Here is a 19,898-nt window from a genome sequence, read left to right as displayed (position 1 = left end):
CTGTTTCCTGAGTTGTTTGGAGAAAAGGATCAAACCCCCTCTTGAGGCTCAGTCATCTCCTTGGAGAGAGAGGTTGATTCTGCTCACCAGGTTCCCTGGTCCCTGAACATCTCCCAGGTTAACAGAGGCTTGAGAAAGCCTCACACTTTCTGTACCAGTAAATCCTAAAAACTATTGGGAGAAAGGAAACTGATCAGTGTTACTGGAAAATCTGTGGGTACATGAAGGTTTCTGATCACCTACCAGTAGAAGATCTAGAAGTCTGACCAGATAATGGAAAAGGCATGCCTAAAAATTTGTGCTTCCTCTATAATAGGAGGTTAGTTGAATGAATCATGGCATATCCATACAATGAAATGTTATGTATGTTGTTAGAGAAGAAAGTTGACATGAATAATGTCCACAATATACTGCTGGGTGAAGAAGCAGTTTACAAAACAGTGCATAAAATACGATTACTTTTTGGTTAATAAATTATGCATAATAACTAACATTTACTGAGCTTTAAATATAAGCATATATATGAGCAAGGCACTGAGCAAAGTGCTTTACATTATTTTTTCCTCACAATAACCCTATGGTGTAGGTAGTAAGCATTATACTTGTATTTTTACAGATAAACTAGTTAGGAAAAGGGTAAGTAATTATTCATAGTTCACTTGAGTGTCAGAGCTGAGAAATAGACCTAGATATGTTGGACTCAGGAGCCTAAACTCTTCACAGTGACACTATATCTATGTCTATATTTGTACAGAAAAAAAGCCAAGAGAGAGAAATACCAGGATGTTAACATTGACTAGTTATTTCTATGTGATGAGATTATGAGTGACTTTTGTTCCCTTTATGCTTTCCTGAATAGTCTGAAATATTTGTGATTTACATGGATTATTTCTATAATCAGGAAAAATGATAAATTAATTATCATTTTGAAAAAGAGAACAGCCAGTTTCCAAACTGCTGGGGAGTGAGGGGAGTAACTTAACTATTATAAGGGTTCTAGAAATTCCCACATGACCCAAGCATTGTCTAGAATGAATAAATAACATGTTTCCACAGATTTTTTTCAAATGACCTATTGCATCATTGTGTATACTCTTAGTGCTTGAGTGTATTCTATATTTCTCTATCAATGAATATAAAAAATACAACTATTATCATGTTGAAGTCCATAAATTTTAAATACTAAAACAAGGGACAGGATCTGCTGCAACAAGGAAGAATATATGTATAGGTCAGTTCTGTAGCCTGAATGTCTTCTCAACAACTTACCACCTTTTTCTCAGAAGCCATGGGAGGAACTAGAGGGGAAAAATGAAAATGTACAAATTATTAAAAGTTAATCCAGGAGAAGTCCCAGAAGAAGGTAATTTAGAAGGCTGAGAGAATGTGGACAGGGAGTTGATGTTGGCTCAGAAAATTCTATTATGGAAAGACAGAATGCTAAAACTCCCTTATATTGCCAGAGGCTAATTCTCACCCTCAACCACAAGGATGTCAACATCTATGTAGGTTGAGATGCTGCAATACCCGAGTGCTAGCATTTGCTCAAGGGCTAGGCTGGTATCCAATCAGCAAGAAGACCTGGAGTGGTGCCCTCCACATCTTTTGCCAAACCAATTCAAAGGTCAGCAACTGCCTTTCCTTTCTCTCATTCTTCCTCTTCTCTTTTGTAATGTGTCTCTTGTCTTCTTTTTCTGCACACCTTCTTGGCCCCCTCTTAAATCTCCAAGGTTACACTATTCTATAGGACTCCAGTGATTACCCATAATAAACCATCATTATCAAGATCTCAAACTAAGATATTCATTCACTGATCATTATTCATTCAATACTAAGGGCCTTAGGGACTGAGGCACTGACAACTTAGATGTAGCCCCTACCCCTTTAGAAGCATACAATCCTTAGGTGTGAACAGCAAAAAAATGAACAAAAATAAAAACAAACCTGCAACTCAATTTGCTTCACTGGGCATGAAGTTACAACAAGGCAAGAACAGGTGTCAGAGAGAGGAATGAGGACTTCGCTTCCCCTCCTTCCCATTTTGCCTGTATTTGGAACTCACCTAGGAACAAGGCTCCATACCATCACCCCTGTTTAGTGGAGCTGGTGCTGAGGCCTGGAAGACTAGCTTACTCTAAGGGTGAACAGTCTTCAACAGGCCAATGACATGGGAAATAAAAGGGAAGGAAGGAGGATTGTTCTGTATTAAAAGCAAATTTAGATCTTGCCAAAGGGCTCAAACCTGAGTCTGATCCATTCCTTGAATCCAGATGTCTCATTTCATGAAATACAGAGGATCCTACTGAAGCATACCATGAGCATGCAGTAAAAAAAGTCCAGGCTGTGGAAAATTCTCCAGGTCAAATGTGGAGATAAATAAATAATGTCAGGAAAAGAAAGGGATGGAGGGGGAACCTATAAATGAAAACAAACTTAAGCTCTTCTAAAACGCCAAGGCCATAAAAGGAAAGATCAAGAAACTATCACAGATTGAAGGAGACTAAGGAGACATGATTACTAAATGCAATGCGAGACCTTGATGGACTCCTGGGACAGAAAATGGACATTAGTAGAAAAATTTGGTGCAATTTGAATAAACTCTGGCATTAACAGTGATGTACCAGTATTGGTTTCTTAAGCTGTGGTATCTATACCATGGTTACATAATATGTTAACATAAGAGGAAGCTGTGTGGAGAGTATAGCGGACTCTCCATACTATCTTTGCAACTCTTCCATAAATCTAAGACTTTCCAAAATAAAAAAATTTAAAAAGAGAAAATTTAAGGAACATGTCAATTAACAGGCAAGACTAAGGAAGTATGCTTGGGTAATAAAACCATAGAAATGCAAGGAAAAGATTACTCTAAATGTCAGGATAGTGGTTATTTTGAGAAGAAGAAGAGACAGTTGTGATTGAAATGGAGCACATGAGAGATTTCTGGAGTTTTATTTCTTGATGTAGTGGTGGCTGCAAGGTATTTATCTTATAATAATTTATTAAGCCATACATTTGTTTTAGGTGGTTTTCTGTATCTAAGTTTTATTTTACAATGAAAAATTAAAGAGAGACAGAGTTATGAAACCATAGCATTCAAATACAATCAACAGGGATCCCTGGGTGGCGCAGCGGTTTGGCGCCTGCCTTTGGCCCGGGGCGCGATCCTGGAGACCCGGGGTTGAATCCCACGTCAGGCTCCCTGCATGGAGCCTGCTTCTCCCTCTGCCTGTGTCTCTGCCTCTCTGTCTCTCTCTGTGTGACTATCATTAATAAATAAATAAAATCTTTAAAAAAAAACAAAAAAAAAAAACAAACAAAAAACAAATACAATCAACAAATCATGTTTGGATCCTGATTCAAATTAACCAACTGTAAAAAGGCATTTGAATATGGACTGGATATTAGTTATTATTCAAGAATTACAAAATTTGTTAAGGATGATTATAGCATCACTATGGAAGAAAACATTCATAATTTTGTATGCACAATGAAGTATGTAAGAGTGAAATGATGTACCTTAGAATTGCTTTAAGATGCTCCAAGAAAAAAAATTGGGGCAATAGATGAAACAAGTATGGCAAAATGTTAATAGTTATTGAAGATGAACAAAAAACATGAAGAAAAAGATAAAAATTTGTTGCATTCTCTAGCTTTGTGTATATTTGGAATTTTTTTAAAAGATTTTATTTATTTACTCATGAGAAACAGAGAGAGGCAGAGACACAGGCAGAAGGGGAAGCAGGCTCCATGCAGGGAGCCGGATGTGGGACTCAATCCCAGGTCTCCAGGATCATCACCTGGGCCGAAGGCAGGTTCTAAACCGCTGAGCCACCCAGGCTGCCCTGGAAATTTTTGTAATAGCAAGTTAAAAGAGGGGACATCCCAAGCCAGGTTACTTCAGGACAATAGTGTCTCTCAACAAAAATCTATACTAGGTGATCCCCACCCCAAAAACTATCTAGAGCTCCCTGACCACCAGCCACCTCACTGAGATCACAACCCCTGTAGTCTCAGAGTGGCCTATGAAAGGTATTTCCCTTCTCTTGATCTCTGAGTCACTAGGACTAGATGGTAGTCCTTACCTTTCTTCATCCTGATGTCTTAATAATCTCAGGAAAGAGTCAAAGGGCAAATGGCCAGGGCCCAGGGTTCAGACCTGATGGGGCAGTCCTTGGTACTCCAAAGCCTGCCTCCTGCAGTGGGTCATAGGTGTGGGGCAGGACAAAGAAGGAAAAGAGAGGTGAAAATCCTCCTGATCATATGCATTCACTGTCGAGTGAGCTTCCAGAGGCTGGTGCCACCACTGGTTAGAAGAGTGTTCTGGGATCTTTGTCTCCTCAGGTTTCTGAGCATCATGCCTTGTCTCAAGCAGCCTACGCACTTCCAGAGTCTGATACTTCTACAATGGCCCTTGAGCTACCTTGCCATGTGTGAGTACTGATCCAAGAGCGCACAGCAAGAAACCAGAGTCAGAGGCCAGGGCCAGATCTGGGGTGAATTTCATGCTCATGGGAAATCTCATGTCCTATCTTTGATCATCTCAGATGATACTACAGAATAAGACTTGAGTTCCATGATTGCCCTGGAGAAAGAAGAGATACCACAGGACACAGTGAGAACAAACAGAGGGGTAGAACAGGGTCATGATGGTTATGAGTAGATCTGGCTAATTTTAGCCACTTCTTAATCCTCACTATCTGGAAGGGGGAAATGAGGCCTAGGGAATAGGCCTGTATATCTACCAGAATAAGGAAGCATGGAGAGTGGGACTGAAGAAGCATTAGAATTACAGACTTGGAGAAGTATAGTCTATGTTTATACCATAGAGTTTACCATTCTGGGATGGGGTGGGGTGATAGCATGTGGGGAGAGAGTAATAATGGAAGGAATGGTGAATGGAAAACAGTAGAGGGATGCAGATGCTTAGGTGGCAGGGTGTGAGGAGATGTGGCTAGTATATGGGCAAGGAAAGATGATGAGCTTGTGGCTTAACTAGGGTTTGGGGATGGTGGACAGTGAAGGAGAAGGGAGACAAGAAGGAAAAGATGGTGGATGAATGGGAGCAAGGGGGAAAAAGCTGGTGGTAAGCAGGGAGCAGTAGAGGGATGGTGAGTGGGTGGGGAAGCAAGTAGATGGGGATGATAGGGAATTAGAGAAATAGGGCTGGTGTATGGTAGATGAGAGAGGGAATGTTTGAAGGAGAAGTAGACATGGATTCTGGATGGGCAAGAGTTGGACTGTGCAGAAGGCCAGGAACAGGGGCTTGAGTAGTTTGGAGAGCTCTTAATGGGGACGTATATGGGCAAGTTTTGCTGGCAGCCCAATTTTGGTCTGACCTGCTCCCTCATCAGTTTGGATCTTGCAGCCATTGCTCATTTACTTGCTGTTTACATCCTTGTGGCCACTACCAGTGCTTTACTTTATCTGGTTTTTCCTGGACTGGAAGACCCCAGAGCAAGGTAAGACTTATGGACCTAGAAAGAACAAGGCCTAAGAATGTTCCAGCTTAACTTGTAACCAGAGAGTCCCACTCACCATGCCACAAGTCCCTCATCCAAATTCTCAGAGACACAGGACCTGGACCAGCCAAGACTGTCTTGGGGCCATTTCCTTTTCTACCTCTCTAGCAGAGCCATGCTCCCTCCATGCTGTTAGGAAAGCCCTGAGTAAGCAGGAGGGATGGGGTTGGCACACACAGACACCACCCCCACTGATATTTCCGTCTCAGGTGGAAGGCATTCAGCCTGGGTAAGGAATTGGTGTGCCTGGACCCACCTCAAGAACTATTTTCCCATTACGGTAAGTGTCTTTTCCCCAGCATCTCCCACAGTTCCCAAAATACTGGGCATTTATGCTAAGTAACTAGGGTTGTCTATAAGGAAAATGAGCATACCAGAGAAGTCTCAGGCCAGACATACTTCAGGACCCAACAGCGCCGCTGGTAACTTGCTACTCTGCTAGCATACTTTAGACACCCTTGGCATGACCTAGCAGATGATACACATGGAAATGCAAATACAGTTCAGTTTAACAAACATTGATTGAAAGCCTACCTACTCTATACCACATGTTAGAGGTACAGAGAAGTGATCAGAATGCAATCTGCCATCAAGGTGCTCACATCTAATGAGAAGGATAGACAAGTATGTATTTATGATTTGGTACAAGGTATACAAGTAGTTCAGATGAGGGGTAAGAAAAAGCTTCACAGACATGGTGATGCTTAGGCAGAGTTTTCAAGTTTAGCAGAAGTTAGTTAGGCAGAAACTGGAAGGGGGTTGAGAGGAGAGCATATTAGGAAGACTTCTAGAAATGTACTGCTATGCTGATCCTCTGAGCATTCTTTGGAGTAGACAACAAACATTGCCCTAATTTTCAGAGCAGAGCTTGCCGACCTTTTCACATAATAGCACTCTTACAAAATGATACCATGCATAAAATGCACTGAGATAAATGACCTAAACTACTTGTAGCCATAGGCAAAAAACCCAGCAGTTCTAGCTGCCCCAGATCCTACCTGGTTTCCCAGGAGCTAAGGAAACCAATATCTTGGCTCCTTGAAACCCACTCATGGCCTATGTTGAAAAGCTCTGCTTTAGAGATTGTCCTGATTACTGAAGTGTCTTCACCCTTGCTTCTTCACATGATCTCATTTCACCACCTCTGGCACTTCTCTCCATGGCTGCAGATCCTGAAGACTAAAGACCTGTCACCGAAGCACAACTACCTCATGGGGGTTCACCCCCATGGCATCTTGACCTTTGGAGCCTTCTGCAACTTCTGCACTGAAGCCACAGGCTTCTCAAAGATCTTCCCAGGCATCACTCCCCACTTGGCCACACTGTCCTGGTTTTTCAAGATCCCCCTTGTTAGGGAGTACCTCATGGCCAAAGGTAACTCTGACCATACTTACTGGAGCTTCTGGCCCATTTTCTGCTAGGGGATGCACCTTTTAAAGCCCCATCCCCTACCTCTCAACCAACTCTCACTCACTCCCATCATAGCATAGTAGTTAAAGCATATATTCTGGAGTTAAACTGTCTGGGTTTGAATCCTGGCTCTGCCAGCTACTGTGTGGTCTTCTGCATGCTATTGGTCTCAGTTTCTTGATCAGCAAGGTGATGCTGACAATAATAGTCCAACCTCAGATGTGGTTTGATGGCTAAATGTGATAATACAAGTAAAGTATTCAATATGGTGCCTACCACAGAGTATATGCTCAGTAAATAATAACTTTTGCTATTTAAAGGCAATAGAGGAAAGGAAAAGAGTAAGATTATAGTTGATATTCAGAAAGTCCTTCTAGTTATACCACTGGAAACCTTCCTACTATAGTTTTGACTCAGTGCCTCCGATGAAGTGGAGATATTGCCTCAAAGTGAAACATGTTGGGTTCGCCTACAACCTTCTTTTTTCCACACCCTTTGTCCCATCTCATTGATTCTCCTTCTGGGACTCATGGGAACAGAGGGTGTACAAACAAGCCAATGAGGAGTAGAGCAGATGGTGTTCTCTCTTAGCTATTTTCTCCTCTCCTTATTTCGCTCCTGTCTCTGCTCCTTGATTCTCTTTAGGTGTGTGCTCTGTGAGCCAGCCAGCTATCGACTACCTGCTAAGCCACGGCACTGGCAACCTCGTGGGCATCGTAGTGGGAGGAGTGGGAGAGGCCCTGCAAAGTGTGCCCAACACTACCACCCTCATCCTCCAGAAGCGCAAAGGGTTTGTGCGCACAGCCCTCCAGCATGGGTAGGTGTTCCTCCCTGGGCTAGGGTGGGTGGCCTTCTCTGAGCAGTATCACCTACTAGGTGATGCCAAGATTAATCAGATATGAGTCTTGCTTTCATGGAACTTACTAGTGCAGAGGGGAGATGGTCCTAGAATTTTAAAAAAGTTTATGTCATCCACTTCTTCTAACCAAACTGGACCAATTCTTAGGAATCCAAGCAAGAAACCCAGATTCATTATCAGGGGGCTTGTCTAGGACTCCCTTAATATACAGATGATGCCCACATCATCTCTATTAATATTAATATCTACATCTGTTTGTTAATGGTAAATGAAAGGGACAGGCAGTACAGTATGGTGAGTATGTGCGTGGAATCTGAAGTAAGGGGGCCTGATTTGAAACACTGGCTCCATAACTTACTGTGCACTCTGAGACAGATTACTTAACTATTCTGAGTCTTGGTGTTTTCATTTTCATAATGTGGTTACAAATAATTGTACCTACTTCATACAGTCATTGTGGGGCTTAAATGAAGTCATCTACAGAAAACATCTACATGTGTCTGTCACACAGTAACTGGTAGATAATTATTAGCCACTTTAATTCAGGCATAAAGATAGCAGGAAAAGAGCAGGTGCCCAAGGCTGGAGCGGTGGGGTGCACCGTAAGGTCAGGAGGTCAGCCTAGTGAACACAGAGACAATTGTCCTATTGTAGATTCAAAGGAAAGGGAAGTAGTTCATCTAAGGCCCTTGCCTGAAGGGCCTGTTCATCAGTTTGGAGCATAACATAGGAGAGAGTTCTGAGCTGAGAGGAAGGAATCCTGGGTTCTAGTCCAGGTCCTGTCACTCACTGACTGCCTGAATGACTTTTTCCCCTTCAGAACCTGGGCTTCTGGATCTGTAAGATAAAGAAAATACCCCCCCCACACACACACACACTGTGCCCTGCTCTGTCTCTGCTCTAAGGATTCAGTAAAGTAACACATATCAGAGTGCTGAGAGATTACTAGCAACTCACAAAGATTTGTGTAAGAGACCATGTTCTCTTTACTCTTCTCTCACAGGAAGACTTAAGGAGCCTGATTCTCAATGGCCTGAGAGCAACATGACTTTTCTCTAATCTCAAGGGATAGAATACCTTATGCATAGTCCCTGTGGGTGATAGTCATATCATAATATATGTATCTGTGCAATATTATCATCTTCTCTATGCTTCCTACTAGTAGAAACAGGTCAGATATTTCTCTGCATGACACTTCCTGGAAGCTTTTCTTTACATGATATAGGTTTTTGGGGATCTCTGCCCAAAACCCTCTTCCTTCCCTACCCCCCCCCCATATCTTGCCCTTGTGATCTTGCCCAGAGATAGCATTCTCACTGGACTTGAAAATTTCAAGACAAAAGACAATAAATACAGGAGCCCTGTTTAGTGCAAGAAGAAATGCTTTATGTCACAGGGATTTTATATAGGTAGGAGCCTGGCCAGGGTTCTTCCTGGGTGATTCTCATTTGTAGCCTGTGTTTGAGAAATAAATTGAGGTTTTCTTTCAGGGCACATCTGGTTCCCACCTTCACTTTTGGAGAAACTGAGGTATATGAACAGGTGTTATTCCATAAGGACAGCTGGATGTACAAGTTCCAGAGCTGCTTCCGCAGTATCTTTGGTTTCTATTTTTGTATCTTCTATGGAAGAGGCTTCTGCCAAGGCTCCAATGGGCTCCTGCCATACTCACTGCCTATCATCACTGTAGGTGAGTGCTGCTTTTAGCCCCAAGGCCACCTCAGCTCTTTTTTTAAAAGATTTTTAAAAATTTATTTATTCATGAGAGACAGACAGACAGACAGATAGACAGAGAGGCAGAGACACGGGCAGAAGGAGAAGCAGGCTCCACGCAGGGAACCCGACATGAGACTCAATTCCGGGTCTCCAGGATCACGCCCTGGGCTGAAGGCAGCACTAATCCACTGAGCCACTGGGACTGCCCTACCTCAACTCTTTCTTGATCTCAACCTCAGCCCTCTCCTCCCCACCCCCACCAAAGAAAAGGGTAGCAGAGAGGGAGAATCTGAGACCTGACTTGGCAAGTGAAAGGATCTGGCTCTGGGAAGAAGGTGGTTAAAGGAAGAGAAGATTCTAACACTTGCCCCTTCTCTTTTTCCATCTCCAGTTGGGGAGCCTCTGCCACTGCCCAAAATTGAAAAACCAAGCCGGGAAGAGGTGGACAAATATCATGCACTCTATATGGATGCCCTGTGCAAACTGTTTGACCAGCATAAGACCCAGTATGGCTGCTCAGCGACCCAAAAGCTGCTTTTCGTGTGACCGAATAAGCTTGCATGCCCAAGAGCATGTGCTTTGGAGAGGAGACTCATTTGCTGCTAACCAAAGGGGAGAGAAAAGGAGATAAAAGAAGGCTGTGTATGGTAGGGGAGAACATTAGGAATTCCTTCCTTGCCACAAAGCCCTTGTAGTTGCTGTCCTGAGGAGCTTTACTCAGTCATTCTGCAAAAGGGGGCATCCTGAGGCCCCTCTGGCCCAACCATGGGCATGCTAGGGACAGACATGTTTCCTGCCTCCCCCCCTACTGGCTTTCTTCCCTAAGCCCAACCCCCTGGGTCCTGAAGGACTCAAATGATAACCAGTTTGAGTAGCTACCACTCAGGTTGTTCTTGTTTTATCATAATGTATTTTCAATTGGGATATTTTGCATACTATAAGTTTAACTTGTTTAAAGTGTAAAATTCAGTGATATTTAATACATTCACAGAGCTGTGCAACCACTAATTTTCGAACATTGTTCAGCACCACAAATAAGAAAGTCAGTACACATTAGCAGTCACTCCCCATTCCTTCATCTCTCCCAGCCACTAGGAAACATTAGTCTACTTTTCGTCTCTATGGATTTGCCATTTCTGGACATTTCATATAAATGGAGTAATGGACTATGTGGTTTTTTAGGACTGGCTTCTTCCTCTTAGCATAATGTTTTCAAGGCTTATCCAGGTTGTAGCATGTATCAGTACTTCATTCTTTTTGTGGCTGAATAATATTCCATTGCACATATACACAACAGTTTTTATCCATTCACCAGTTGATGGACTTTTGGATTGTTTCCACTTTTTGCCTACTATGCCTACACTGCTAGAAACATTCATATACAGATTTTTGTGTGGCAATCTTCTGTCTACAAATATGAAGGCTTCCTTTATCTCCACACCACTAAGCTAACAAGTGTGCCTTTCAGATAAATCAAAGGGAACTTATTCAGGATTACTTTTCAGTTGGCAGAGGCATTTCACAGAGGTCACTTTGTCCTCATGATGGTCCTCTAACACCATAATCCCAAGGCATTTGCTACCATACAAGAGTCTACCATGGGAAATCCGCTTCATAACTATATTTTAAAGTCTTACTAAGTTCTGCTTAAAAGTTTTTCCTAAAGTTGAGAATTTTAAAAGAGTAAATAAAAACACAGATGTCTCTTCCTTCATAAGGCAACCAACAAAAGACACTCTTAAAAACACAGCAAAGGGACGCCTGGGTGGCTCAGTGGTTGAGTGTCTGCCCTCAGCTCAGGGTGTGATCCTGGGGTCCTGGGATCAAGTCCTACATTGGGCTCCCGCAGGGAGCCTACTTCTCCCTCTGTCTATATCTCTGCTTCTCTCTGTGTGTCTCTCATGAATAAATAAAATTTTTTAAAAAACACAGCAAAGGTATACACCTGAAACTAACATAATATTATGTGTCAACTATACAAAAAAAAAGTAGTGAAGGAACAAAAGTTAAAAGATCATTTAAAAATTCATTCAACTCAATAGCAAAAAAAAAATCTGATTTTAAAGTGAGCAGCAGACTTAAATAGACATTTTTCTAAAGACATCCAAATAGCCAACAGATACATAAAAAAGATGCTTAGGGATCCCTGGGTGGCGCAGCAGTTTGGCGCCTGCCTTTGGCCCAGGGCGCGATCCTGGAGACCCGGGATCGAATCCCACGTCAGGCTCCCGGTGCATGGAGCCTGCTTCTCCCTCTGCCTGTGTCTCTGCCTCTCTCTCTCTCTCTGTATGACTATCGTAAATAAATAAAAAAAAATTTAAAAACAAAAATAAAAAAATAAAAAAGATGCTTAACATCACTAATCATTAGGGAAGTGCAAATCAAAACCACAATGAGATATTACCTCATACCTGTTAGGATGACTACTATCAAAAAGACAAAATATAAGTGTTGGCAAGGATGTAGAGAAAAGCAAGTCCTCATGCACTAATGGTGGAAATGTAAATTGGTGCAGCCAGTATGAAAAACAGTATGGAGGTTCCTCAAAAAATTAAAAATAGAACTACCATATGATCCAGCAATCCCACACCTGGGCACTTCCATAGGAAGTGAAATTATTATCTCAAAGGGATATCTGCACCCCGTATTCTTTGCAACATTACTCACAAGAGCCAAGACATGGAAATAGCCTAAGTGTTCATTGACAGATGAATGAATAAATAAGATGTGGAATATAATGGAATATTATTCACCATTAAAAAGAAGGAAATCCTGCCATTTGCAACATGGATGGACCTTGAAAGCATCATGCCAAGTGAAATAAGTCAGACAGAGAAAAACAAAAACTGTAAGATCTCACTTATATGTGAAATCTAAAAGAAAAAAAGCCAATCTCATAAAAACAGTGTATAGAATGGTGATTGCCAGGGGCTAGGGAATAAGGGAAGTGGGGAGATGTTGGCCATTGCTGATGAGTACAAGTTTCCAATTAGAGATGAATGATTTCTGGGGATCTAATGTACAGGATGATGATTTAAATTAACAATAATATACACTCGAAAATTGCTAAGAAAGTAGATATTAAATGTTATTACAAAAATTGTAATTATGTGAAGTGATGGATATGTTAACTAACCTTATTGTAATCACTTTGCAATATATATGTATATCAAATCATCATGTTGTACACCTTAAACTTACACAATGTTATACATTGTATCTCAATAAAGGGGAAAATTAGATTACCTTTTTTACTTTTCTTATTTCATACTTCTTAAATATTCAGTTTTGGTGGGGTCCCACCCTATCTTTCACTTTATACTGTTTCAATCTGAAATATCTATCTCTTTTTTAAAAAAAATTTTTATTGGAGTTCAATTTGCCAACATATAGCATAACACCCAGTGCTCATCCCGTCAAGTGTCCCTCTCAGTGCCCATCACCAAGTCACCCCCACCCCCCGCCCACCTTCCCTTCCACTACCCCTTGTTCATTTCCCAGAGTTAGGTGTCTCTCATGTTTTGTCACCCTCACTGATATTTTCAATCATTTTCTCTCCTTTCCCTTTATTCCCTTTCACTAATTTTTATGTTTCCCAAATGAATGAGACCATATAATGTTTGTCCTTTTCCGATTGACTTATTTCACTCAGCATAATACCTTCTAGGTCCCTCCACGTTGAAGCAAATAGTGGGTATTTGTCGTTTCTAATAGCTGAGTAATATTCCATTGTATACATAGACCACAGCTTCCTTATCCATTCATCTTTCGATGGACACCGAGGCTCCTTCCACAGTTTGACTATTGTGGACATTGCTGCTAGAAACATCGGGGTGCAGGTGCCCCGGCATTTCACTGCATCTGTATCTTTGGGGTAAATCCCCAGCAGTGCAATTGCTGGGTCATAGGGCAGATCTATTTTTAACTCTTTGAGGAACCTCCACACAGTTTTCCACAGTGGCTGTACCAGTTCACATTCCCACCAACAGTGCAAGAGGGTTCCCCTTTCTCCACATCCTCTCCAACATTTGTTGTTTCCTGTCTTGTTAATGTTCCCCATTCTCACTGGTGTGAGGTGGTATCTCATTGTGGTTTGGATTTGTATTCCCCTGATGGCAAGTGATGGCATTTTCTCATGTGCTTGTTGGCCATGTCTATGTCTTCCTCTGTGAGATTTCTGTTCATGTCTTTTGCCCATTTCATGATTGGATTGTTTGTTTCTTTAATTTTTTTTTATTTATTTATGATAGTCACAGAGAGAGAGAGAGAGAGGCAGAGACACAGGCAGAGGGAGAAGCAGGCTCCATGCACCGGGAGCCCGATGTGGGATTCGATCCCGGGTCTCCAGGATCGCGCCCTAGGCCAAAGGCAGGCGCCAAACCACTGCGCCACCCAGGGATCCCCAGATTGTTTGTTTCTTGAGTGTTGAGTTTAATAAGTTCTTTATAGATCTTGGATACTAGCCCTTTATCTGCTATGTCATTTGCAAATATCTTCTCCCATTCAGTAGGTTGTCTTTTAGTTTTGTTGACTGTTTCTTTTGCTGTGCAGAAGTTTCTTATCTTGATGAAGTCCCAATAATTCATTTTTGCTTTTGTTTCCCTTGCCTTCATAGATGTATCTTGCAAGAAGTTGCTGTGGCCTAGTTCAAAAGGGCCTGTGTTCTCCTCTAGGATTTTGATGGAATCTTGTCTCACATTTAGATCTTTTATCCATTTTGAGTTTATCTTTGTGTATGGTGTAACAGAATGGTCTAGTTTCATTCTTCTGCATGTGGATGTCCAATTTTCCCAGCACCATTTATTGAAGAGACTGTCTTTTTTCCAGTGGATAGTCTTTGCTGCTTTGTCAAATGTTAGTATTTCTCTTTTTTAAAAGATTTTATCTATTTATTCATGAGAGACAGAGAGAGAGAGAGGCAGAGACACAGGCAGAGGGAGAAGCAGGCTCCACGCAGGAAGTCCGACATGGAACTGGATGCCGGGACTCCAGGATCATGCCCTGGGCCGAAGGCAGGCGCTAAACCGCTGAGCCACCCAGGGATCCCTGAAATATCTATTTCTAACCCAGATTTCTCTCATAAGTGATTTCCCTCAAAACCAATATATCCAGCTTACCAATTTTCAACAAACACCTTAATATCAACACATCCAATAGCAGGTGAAACATCTTAACCCTCCCAATCTCACATTTTATCACCAGATCCTGTTAATATTACCACCTTGATATTAATCCAATGTGTCATCTTCCCTCTCCACTGTCAGAACCTAGTCAAAGCAATTTCTAGATAATTGCCACTACTTCTACTAGAGTCCTCTATCACCAATCCATTTATCACACTGGTGCCAGAGTGCTCTTATTAATGCTAAGTCTGACTTGTTAGACCTCTGCTTAAAATCCCTTTTTGCTCCTACAGTGCTTCTACCAGCATATCTTGAATTACGTTTGGGGTACCATTAATGTTCCACAGATGTTAATAAATATTACAAAGAAAAAAATTATTATGTGGTCAAATAACTGTGGGAGATGCTGGATTAAACAAAGTTAGATGGATGTATTTACTGAATTATTTTCAGAATCGTCACTACACTAATGGGCATTGTGACTATCCAAGAGGGAGTACTTAGTATTTCCCAAGCTTACCTGATAATAGAATCCTTGTTTCAAATAACACCTATTACCATCTCATGGAACATTAAGTGTCTCTCTAAATAGAGTCTTGCAAATGCTGGTCTACAAGATAAAGTTCAAACCCCTTGATATGGCAGAGAAGGCTGCTTGTAATATAAAGAAAGTAGCTGATTTGATTTGGGAGCCTATCAGATTAGGTAGGAGAAACCTTGGTAGGAGTCACTGGGACTAATTGGATGAGTCAAAACCTCATAAGAGGTAACCTAAAGTAATTGAATAAAAAGGGGAATTGGATTTCAATTTATTCTCACCTGTTTGAGTTGTTCAGGAGGAGCAAACTACAGCAGAATTTTTCCAGAAAAGAACCTTAAGGGCACACATGGGAATGAGGCTACAAGAGTGAAATAACAAAGGGATTCCAGTGTAAGACTCAGCTTTCTTAGTAGCATCAGTCACATACTCCTTCTCAAAAATTCTTTCCCCCTTTATCTTTGCTCCTCAGCCTCAGACTCTCCTCTACAATGCAATCTCTTGCTCTCCCTCTGTCTCCTCCTCCATCCCTGAATATTTTTGAGATACTCTAATACTCTAAGGTTTTGCTCCTCACTCTGGATGTTACAGTAATGTTGTATGAAGTGATCATCAAGGGAAATAATCCGTAAGATTTAATCATGGAATATGAAGGCAGGAAGGAACATTTACTAAGAGTGTCCAGAATGGTAACCCTAGTGGGCCAAATGTCCAGGGAACTCCAGAGGTAATCACGGAGGCAGAAAGTGAGCAGAGTACTTGAGTGATATCCAGAGGGCTGCCTCATAGAGGGGATGTCTGTACTTATAGTCAGAGTTCAACGCTTCCCCATCATGAAGTTCAACAAAGACCCTTCATACTCTGAACCCCCATGAATATCCAATCACCACTATCATAGTCTAAAGTAGTACACTGGACTACTTCATGTTTTCTCAATATTTTCACATTTCTTTGCTTTCTCTCTACATAGTAAAGCATATTCACCTTTTAAGTCCACATCAAATATCACCTTCTCAGTGAAGCCTTCACTAGGCAAAATTAATAACCCCCTCCTCCATTCTTCCTTAGCCTTTTGTTGGCTCTACTAATAAGAACTTGATTTTGTCAGTCTTTACTAATGGTTAACCTCATTAAGGGTGTAAAGGAGGAACTTGAAATTTTCACTTCTACTTTCTCTGCATTTATGGATGAAAATCATATGGTCTCACAGTACATGCTTTGGAATTCCTCATACATCAAGGGTCTGCCATATAGTGTGATTGGAGACTTCAACACTTGGCTATCAGAATATGACAAGTCATGTAGACAAAAAACTAATTTTTAAAAAGTATGGTGCTGAATAATACAAGTAATGTAGACTAGACTGTCAAATGATAATGATTAGGACAAGGAATACTTTCTTTTAAAGTGCACATGAATCTTTACAACTATTATTTAGTATTTGAATTCAAAATGTTCTTAATATAAAAGGTAGAAATTCCATATACTATAGTCACAAGACACAGTAGAGTAAAATTAGAAATAAATAATGAATATAGAAGAAGGGAGCACAGGCAGCAATTTCTCTGACATTTACCATAGCAACATTTTTTAAGATATGTCTCCTTAGGATAGGGAAACTCAAGCAAAAATAAACTATTGTGACCACATAAAAATAGAAAGCTTCCACACAGTAAAGGAAACAATCAACAAAATTAAAAGGCAACCTACGGAATGGGAGAAGTTACTTGCAAATGACATACCCTGATGAAGGGTTAGTATCCAAAATATATAAAGAAATTATACAACCCAATACCCAAAAAACAAATAATCCAATTACAAAATGGGCAGAAGACATGAACAGACATTTCTCCAAAGAAGACATACAGATGGACAACAGACACATGAAAAGATGTTCAACATCACTCATCATCAGGGAAATGCAAACCAAAAAACTACAACGAGGTATCACACCTATCAGAATGGCTAAAACCAAAAACACAAGAAATAAGTATTGGTGAGGATGTGCCAAAAAAGGAACCCTCATGCACTGTTTGTCTCATAGTACATGATTTAGAATGTATTCTTCAACATGAAAGATTGTTGGTGGGAATGCAAACTGATGCAGTCACTGTGGAAAACAGTGTGGAGGTTATTCAAAAAATTAAAAATAGAACTACTTTATGATCCATCAATTACACTACTGGGTATTTACCCAAAGAATAAAAAAAACATTTAATTCAAAGGGATACATGCATCCCTATGTTTATAGCAGCATTATTTACAATAGCCAAATTATGGCAGCCCAAGTGGAAAACAGTATGGTGGTTCCTCAACAAATTAAAAATAGAAATATTATATGACCCAGTAATTCCACTACAGAGTATTTACCCAAAGAAAACAAAAACACTAATTAGAAAAGATGCATGCATCCCTGTGGTTTTTGCAGAATTACTTATAATAACCAACATATGGAATCAACCTGTGTCTATTGATAGATGAAAGGGTGAAGAGGTGGTATATACGAATGGAATATTAGCCATAAACAAGAGTGAAATCTTGTCATTTGTGACAACATGGATGGACATAGAGTATATTATGCTAAGTAAAATAAGTCAGAGTAAGACAAATACCATATGATCACTTATCGGCAGATTCTAAAAAACAAAAGAAATGAACCAACAAATACAGAGAACAAACTAGTGGTTGCCAGGAGAGATGGGGAATAAGTAAAACAGGTGAGGGGATTAAGAGGTACAAATTTCCAGTTATAAAATAAATAAGTTACAGGGATGAAAAATGCAGCATAGGGAATATAGGCAATAATTTTGTTTAGTGACAGATGGTAACTACATCTATTGTGGTGAGCATTGCATAATGTAGAGAATTATTGAATCACTATGTTGTACACCTGAAACTAATAAGACATTATATGTCAACTCTACTACAGTTAAAAAATAGCTTATTAAGAGGCCAGGTCAAACAATGTTAAGCCAATTTCTTTACTACAGGATTTATCCAGAGCTTTTAACATCATAATGCCTACTGTGAATTTCTAAGAGGAATGGGTTCTATATTCAATATCTATCAACTTGACCAAGAAAAGGTTTTTTCTTTTATTTTTTTCCTGAGGTATATCTCAAGAATCTATTGTGCTATGATACATTTTAGGAGACACTGCTCCAGTAAGTAAAATGTAATATCTCAATCTCACTTGATCAGAGGGCAGGAGTTAGCTTATATTTCCTGCTCTCCTAGATATCTTGCTCTCCACCACAGGCAAATACAAGATCAAGAAAAGTACTTTTATTTTGCAGGAAATCCCATTGCTTTTCAAATCAGAAGAAAGACTTTTCTTCATTCTTGTAATAAAAATTAAAATATTTTCCCTGCAAACCTTTCCCTTTTGAGATAGAGTGTACCAGTTAGGACCACATTTGACTGCATGTAACAAAAACACTTTTGTGGTGGGGCAACAAAATAAGTGTTTTGTTTTGTTTTCTTAAAAGATTTTATTTATTTGTATGAAAGGGAGAGGGAGAGAGAGCATGTGAGCATGAATGGTGGGGGATCAGAGCAAAGGGAAAAGCATATTCCCCGCTCAGCAGGGAGCCCCACTTGGGGCTTGATCCCAGAACCCTGGGATCATGACCCAAGAGGAATGCAGATGCTTAACCCGACTGAGCCACTCGGGCACCCCTGGGTGGTTTTTTTAGGCAAAAAAAAAAATTCCAGCCCAAAGGTGGGTCCATTGCTCAAGATAATCTTTACAGCTTTCTGCTTCACAACTTTTTTAGTGTATGTTTTATGTCTTTATGATTGTAAAATGGTTGCTCGATTTCTAAACACCTCATTTGTGTTCTACACAGGAAGAAAATGGTAAAAAGCATAAGGCAAAAAGCTAAAGGATCTAGTAAACTAAATTGTTTTCCTTTAGTAGGAAAACAATAGCCCTTCTAGAAACCCTATCCAGTAGATTTCTGCTTAAATCTCATTGGCTAGAACTAGGTCATGTGGCCACCCTGAGGTATACATTTGAGAAGTTTGGTTTATTGCTGCCCCAAACAAAATTGAGGTTCTCTGGGTAAGAAAGATTGGGATAATGGGTATTGGGTAAGATACTGTCAGAGTCTGTTATATATTGCTTGGCTTACTTCTGATTTAAAAACTGGTTTTCCCATAGTCAATTTTTGTGACACATTAAAGTCCTTTCTGAAAGAGCTCATGTACAAAACAATATTAACAGTATATCATTTTTGCATATTTATAATGGACTTAAGCAACTTTTTTGAAAACCAAGAACCTAATTAATCTTAAACAATTTAAATCTTTCAATTGTCTTGTACTCATTGTATATATTCTATTGTAGCCGGACATCATCACTACTCTTTCACATGTAAAGCTTTATATAGTCTGCATGTGAGAATGCTTGCTACATAGTAAGTCAATATTAATAACTGTCAGCCATGTTTGAATATTCATCCAATAGACTTCTTGAGGTAGTTGTCTGATTTACGTTCCCCCTGTACCTGGCATATAATGGGTAATCAATAAATATTGCTGAATGAAGTGAATAAATTAGTAAGTATCTGAGGTGTCCAGAAAGACCTAAGGGCCCCAATTTATCAATGAAGATCCAGCCCCAGAGCAGGCAGAGATCAGCTTGCCAGGTGAGAAGATAGTAGAAATAAAGAAAGAATCAACAATTGATTCAAAAGTAGTTTGGTATTTGAGCACCTCAGTGTCTCAGTCAG

At 40.4% G+C, this 19,898-nt stretch overlaps 1 protein-coding gene across 2 annotated transcripts; it reads left to right on the top strand.

Annotated features, from left to right (window-relative positions):
* Window positions 1-4,219: 4,219 nt before the first annotated feature.
* AWAT1 (acyl-CoA wax alcohol acyltransferase 1) lies at window positions 4,220-12,749 on the top strand. Of its 2 annotated transcripts, XM_055339060.1 has the most exons (7): window positions 4,222-4,430; window positions 5,352-5,459; window positions 5,729-5,799; window positions 6,689-6,893; window positions 7,575-7,746; window positions 9,279-9,478; window positions 9,896-12,749. In XM_055339060.1, exons 1-7 carry the CDS (start codon window positions 4,355-4,357, stop codon window positions 10,048-10,050), a joined length of 987 nt encoding a protein of 328 aa, XP_055195035.1. In that variant the 5' UTR covers window positions 4,222-4,354; the 3' UTR covers window positions 10,051-12,749. The 2 variants fall into 2 exon arrangements, with proteins under 2 accessions (XP_055195036.1, XP_055195035.1); XM_055339061.1 differs by lacking the exon at window positions 5,352-5,459 and having other exon boundaries at window positions 4,220-4,430.
* Window positions 12,750-19,898: the final 7,149 nt, after the last annotated feature.

Source organism: Nyctereutes procyonoides, unplaced genomic scaffold (genome assembly GCF_905146905.1).
Source record: "Nyctereutes procyonoides isolate TBG_1078 unplaced genomic scaffold, NYPRO_anot_genome, whole genome shotgun sequence".
In the NCBI taxonomy this organism is placed as follows: Eukaryota; Metazoa; Chordata; class Mammalia; order Carnivora; family Canidae; genus Nyctereutes; species Nyctereutes procyonoides.
The sequence above is the reverse complement of the archived record's forward strand: the minus strand, read 5'-3'. Positions and strand labels throughout refer to the sequence as shown.

Coding starts and splice junctions, on each gene's coding strand:
- AWAT1 (XM_055339060.1), top strand. CDS start 4,355: ATGCCTTGTCTCAAGCAGCCTACGCACTTCCAGAGTCTGATACTTCTA. Junction 5,460..5,728: donor CTGGAAGACCCCAGAGCAAG/GTAAGACTTATG, acceptor TTTCCGTCTCAG/GTGGAAGGCATTCAGCCTGG. Junction 5,800..6,688: donor AGAACTATTTTCCCATTACG/GTAAGTGTCTTT, acceptor CCATGGCTGCAG/ATCCTGAAGACTAAAGACCT.